We start from the raw sequence: 4,661 nt of genomic DNA on the forward strand, positions 1-4,661 counted from the left end.
CAGTGGTTTTCTTTAAGGGGGGTTCTCATTTGTGGAACCAGCTTTGCCATTAACGGAAATCAATCTGAATGTCCTATTGTTCATCTTTTTTCTTTCCTCACAGTCTGAAATTGCCTTTGCCAACTTTTCGAGCGGAACCTGAAAGACCCTCTCTTATTTTGCCATTCGTCCCCTGCCTCCAGCTCCACTGAATCCTCGCCGAGCTTTCTCAGGCAGAAGGGCTGCAGTCCGAGGACGGAGAGGACCTCGACCTACTCCGCTAACCCAGTGGCCTGAGCCAATCAGAGAGGATCGGAACCTCCCTTGAGCCTCCCCTCCTACCCCTCCCCTTGCAGCAGCCTCCTGGGACGCACACTGGAGGGGTGTGTTTGCAATTTAAGTCCTTGGCTTTCTGCCCGCCACTTTTCCAAATAAGAAGGCTGGAGCTGCTGTGAGGTGCAAAGGGGTCTTTTGAATTGCAATAGGATTCAGAAATCCTCGCTCCTGTTTTTTGTTTTTTGTTTTTTTTTTTTAATCAGCTTTCAAAGCTAAAGGGAAAAGGGCAAGGATGGTGGAGGCTTTCTGTGCTACCTGGAAGCTGACGGACAGTCAGAACTTTGATGAGTATATGAAGGCTCTAGGTGGGTAAAAATCAAACGACATGTTCTTAGCCTGCAGTGTCAAATACTTGCAGATTCCTCTTTCACCCATTAGTTTGGCAGGTGATAAAGACAGGTCACATTGTCATAATTAGATGCTAGGCTGGGCATTTCCCAGGGAATGGATTTTTAAGGTGGCAGTTCCCTGCTTTCTTGCCCAGGGCCAAATAATGGTGCATCTGATAGTCTGTAGCGGATGGGAAGTTTCGTGCCTTTGTTGTTTTCTCTTGTGCATCTTCTATATTGTTATAGCTCAGTAGTTGCACTGAGTGATAAGTGGGCTAAACACACTCTAGCGAAACTTATACTTTAGGACCTGGATTCCAAAATAGGAAAACAGTTTTCTGCTTTGTGAACTATTTTGGAAGTTGCTGCTGACTGTATTGCTTCTCTTTGCTATTTTAGGTGTGGGTTTTGCCACTAGGCAGGTGGGAAATGTGACTAAACCAACAGTGATCATCAGTCAGGAAGGGGATAAAGTGCTGATCAGGACTCAAAGCACATTCAAGAACACAGAGATTAGTTTCCATCTGGGAGAAGAGTTTGATGAAACTACTGCAGATGACAGAAACTGTAAGGTAAGAAGCCACTTCGCCAAGGTAAGGATAAGGGGGAGTGAATAAAAAAAGAGAGATTCCTGATGTTATTTATTTATTTATTTTTTAGATGTTGGGATGCAGGGAATGTTCTCAGTATTTCAATTCAGAGAACATCAGGGCTAATTTTGCATTCTAGCACGTATAAGTTACATTCTGAACTACAGGAATTTGCTATTGCTCAAAACATTAATCTATTTTTTTACCATATGTTTTCATATTATATATCAAACCTGTTTTTCAAAATAGCATCCGTTTAAATTAAATATAAATAGGCTAGATAAGCTAAATAAACATAGACTAAATAAAGCCTAACTCATTCTAAGGATTTTTTAAAGGAGAAGGGTGAGTAGCCTGAAAGCACTAGTTCAGAATTTTATTTCTAATATATGAAGCTTTTGTAACAGGGAATATGTTACTAATATGATAATTAGATGCTCACAATTATACGACTTCTTTCAAAAATCACTTCATTGGACTTTTATATCAGAAATTGAATTTGTAACTATTTTTATGTTCTGCATTTTGTTGTTCTCAGTCTGTTGTTAGCCTAGATGGAGACAAACTCATTCATGTACAGAAATGGGATGGCAAAGAAACAAATTTTGTAAGAGAAATTAAGGACGGCAAAATGGTCATGGTAAGCAATTCTCCCCTCCCCCTTTACTAATCTCCTTTCCTCTCACTCCCTCCCCTTCCCAACCCCTCTGCTTCCTTCACTCCCTCCCCCCTTCTCTCTTCCCACCTTCCCTTCTTTAATAACATTAAGTCATTAGCAAGGTTCTTTACCCATGTCTAAAACAGAAGAAATAAACACATCCTAGATAATTGTTTCCTCAACTGTGCTTCTTTAATTATAGAAAAAGATAAAAATTCTTAGTGTAGTTAAAAAAAAAATGCTGCCATTGGTTTAGCTAAAACTTTGTGTCAAAAGAATTTTTGTAGGATTATAATGAATGCTTAATCCTCAAATAATATCTAAATATAAAACTAACAATCATGAATACATATAAAGATGATTGATGTTCCTATAAGAATATCAAGCTTACTAGATCTCAGAAAAAATTACTTTACAACTCCTGTAATAAATAAGAGATATTAAAACATTTTATATTTTAGTTTATAAAAGTTATGTAAGTTCAGTGCAGATAATTTATAATAAAACACAAAAGTATAACAAATGTAAAAATGTAAAAGCTTTCTCTAATTTCTCCTCAGAGAGGACCATCTTGATGTTACTTCCAGTCTTTCTTTTAATGTATAAGATTACACATACCTATTCAAAACTGGTAGTCATGTAAAAATTATAAAATAGAAAATAATTAAAAATAATTTCTCTAATTATGTGTACCATTATAAACTGGGAAAAATATTATGCTGTAATCTAGCATCCCAGACACTTGTGTGTGTGTGTGTGAACTGAATAATGATATTTTGATCATGTTGGAACAGTCAATGTATTATTTTGCTTTATTTTGGAGGGGTAGGGTTGCTTTACATATTCCTTCTCAGATAATAGCAGAAGGCTTTTTTGTTTTTGTTATTTAAGAAAATTGATTGTTATTTACTCTCTTTCCCTTAAGTACAATCGGAGCTGTTCTAGATTGAGATATTGTGTTTAGACATTCACACTTCTTTCATGGCTTGAAGTGGGGAGCAGAGGGACAGTTTTTTGTTCATGTTAACAAATATTTGCCCACATTTTTTTTTGCAGTGATTATCAAAAGAAAGGATTCATTTCTGAAAAACTCAATCTTTATTTTCCTTTATGCTTTTATCTCCATTTTTACCCCTACTATAGAAAAGTGGATAGTTCAGCTTTGGCTGTATGACTGTGATATCAGGAAATACTAAGTTCGAAAAAGATTAAAGCAATGGATGATAAATAAAGGCACCCTCTTGAAAATCATATTGATACATGAAAATAATGAACATTTAAAAAGCTCTGAATTTTGTAAAGAGGTTTTATAGCAATTCTTCAAGTTGGATTTGACATAAGAACCATGTTCCTTCCACGCTGGATCCACTGAACCAAGGGTCACATAGGCTGAAACATGGCAGCCAATGGCAGCCAAAGGCAGCCAAAGCTACGAGAACATTTGTGCATTTACCATTTCCTGCTGATTTTGGAACAAATACCAGTTGTCCAAATAATTTGGACTTTCTATAACCTCTTTGAAAGTTATCTAGGCCATGAACTGAAAACCTACTAAAATTTCACTCACTATCATAACAGATAGCAAATTCGCTCCAAGTACACTGATAATTTAAGGCAAAAGGAGTTCTTTTGAACTCAGTCTAGATAGCTAATCTCAGTTTTTGTTTCATTTTCCTTTTACAGACATGAACTATATATACATGTTATTTACTCAATAAATAGAAGCGTTTTATTTCATTTTTGTTTTAAGAAATGAAGAGCCTGTGCAGCATTTAATGTTTGTAAATGTCATTATTCTGTTGCATACTATTTAAATCATAAATATGATAATTTTTAAAAATTTCAGCTACTGATGTTCCTGTCTAAAATGATTTGCTTTCAATGATTCAGACTCTTACTTTTTGGTTTAAATCTTTCAGACTCTTACTTTTGGGGATGTAATTGCTGTTCGCCACTATGAGAAGGCATAAAAAGCTGCTTGATCTGGGCTTGGAAGAAGCTCTGCAATTTTTCTGTCACTCAAGTCCCAGCGCTATCCCGCTATTACAGCACAGCTGATCACTAATTAGAAAGTTATGCTTGGTTTGGAGGTAGATGATGGTGGTTTAAAAACTTGTTAAAAAAACTGTTACTTTAAGCAACTAGCTCAATTTTGATCTGCAAATTTATCATGTTCTATAGTTTGCATTAAGACGTTAAGTCACATTTTAAAAGTAAAGTGAATACATTTTATAATTTCCATTGGAATGTAAATCAAATTAGAATAAAAATCGAAGAGTACTCCCGAGATATTTTGTTGTTGTTTCTAATATCATTAACCTGACTGGGAATTGTATATTAGAGTTTTAAATAAAATAGCCTTTCTATGGCATAAAGTAAGTCTAGAAAAGTTAGCACTTTTGTTTAAAACACTAATTAAAAAAATAAACAGCACCTTAGGGAAATGTGGATATGCCACTGTTTTGGTTGAGACTTCCATAGAGAATTTGTGATGATTACATACACTTGGCTGGGATGTAAAGAGGGATTGTTATGGTGGGTTGCGTTCACAAGCGACCTCTTGCTCTTAGAAACAGGCAGCTTGAAGAAATAAAATGATATATATGAAAATGTCTTATTAAAAGGTAAAATAAAAATGTCATATAATTCAAATTTTTTATTGAAAAATAAAGAGTAAAAGGGAGTGAATTTTATCCTGGATTATAAAGGTGTGTCTTCAGACAAGCACAGCGGTGGACTAAGTCCGTAGGAATGCTGAAATGGAATGTG

The 4,661-nt window shown here is 35.5% G+C and overlaps 1 protein-coding gene across 1 annotated transcript; it reads left to right on the forward strand.

The window, feature by feature from the left end:
* Positions 1–429: 429 nt before the first annotated feature.
* On the forward strand, positions 430–4,128 carry FABP7 (fatty acid binding protein 7). Its single transcript, XM_054568921.1, has 4 exons — positions 430–620; positions 1,044–1,216; positions 1,773–1,874; positions 3,812–4,128. The coding sequence occupies exons 1-4, from the start codon at positions 548–550 to the stop codon at positions 3,860–3,862; spliced, it is 399 nt and encodes a 132-aa protein (XP_054424896.1). The 5' UTR covers positions 430–547; the 3' UTR covers positions 3,863–4,128.
* The last annotated feature ends 533 nt before the right edge of the window (positions 4,129–4,661 follow it).

The sequence above is a fragment of the Pteronotus mesoamericanus genome, unplaced genomic scaffold (assembly GCF_021234165.1).
Source record: "Pteronotus mesoamericanus isolate MK-2021 breed Mesoamerican mustached bat unplaced genomic scaffold, CSHL_Meso_final contig_20, whole genome shotgun sequence".
Taxonomy (NCBI): Eukaryota; Metazoa; Chordata; class Mammalia; order Chiroptera; family Mormoopidae; genus Pteronotus; species Pteronotus mesoamericanus.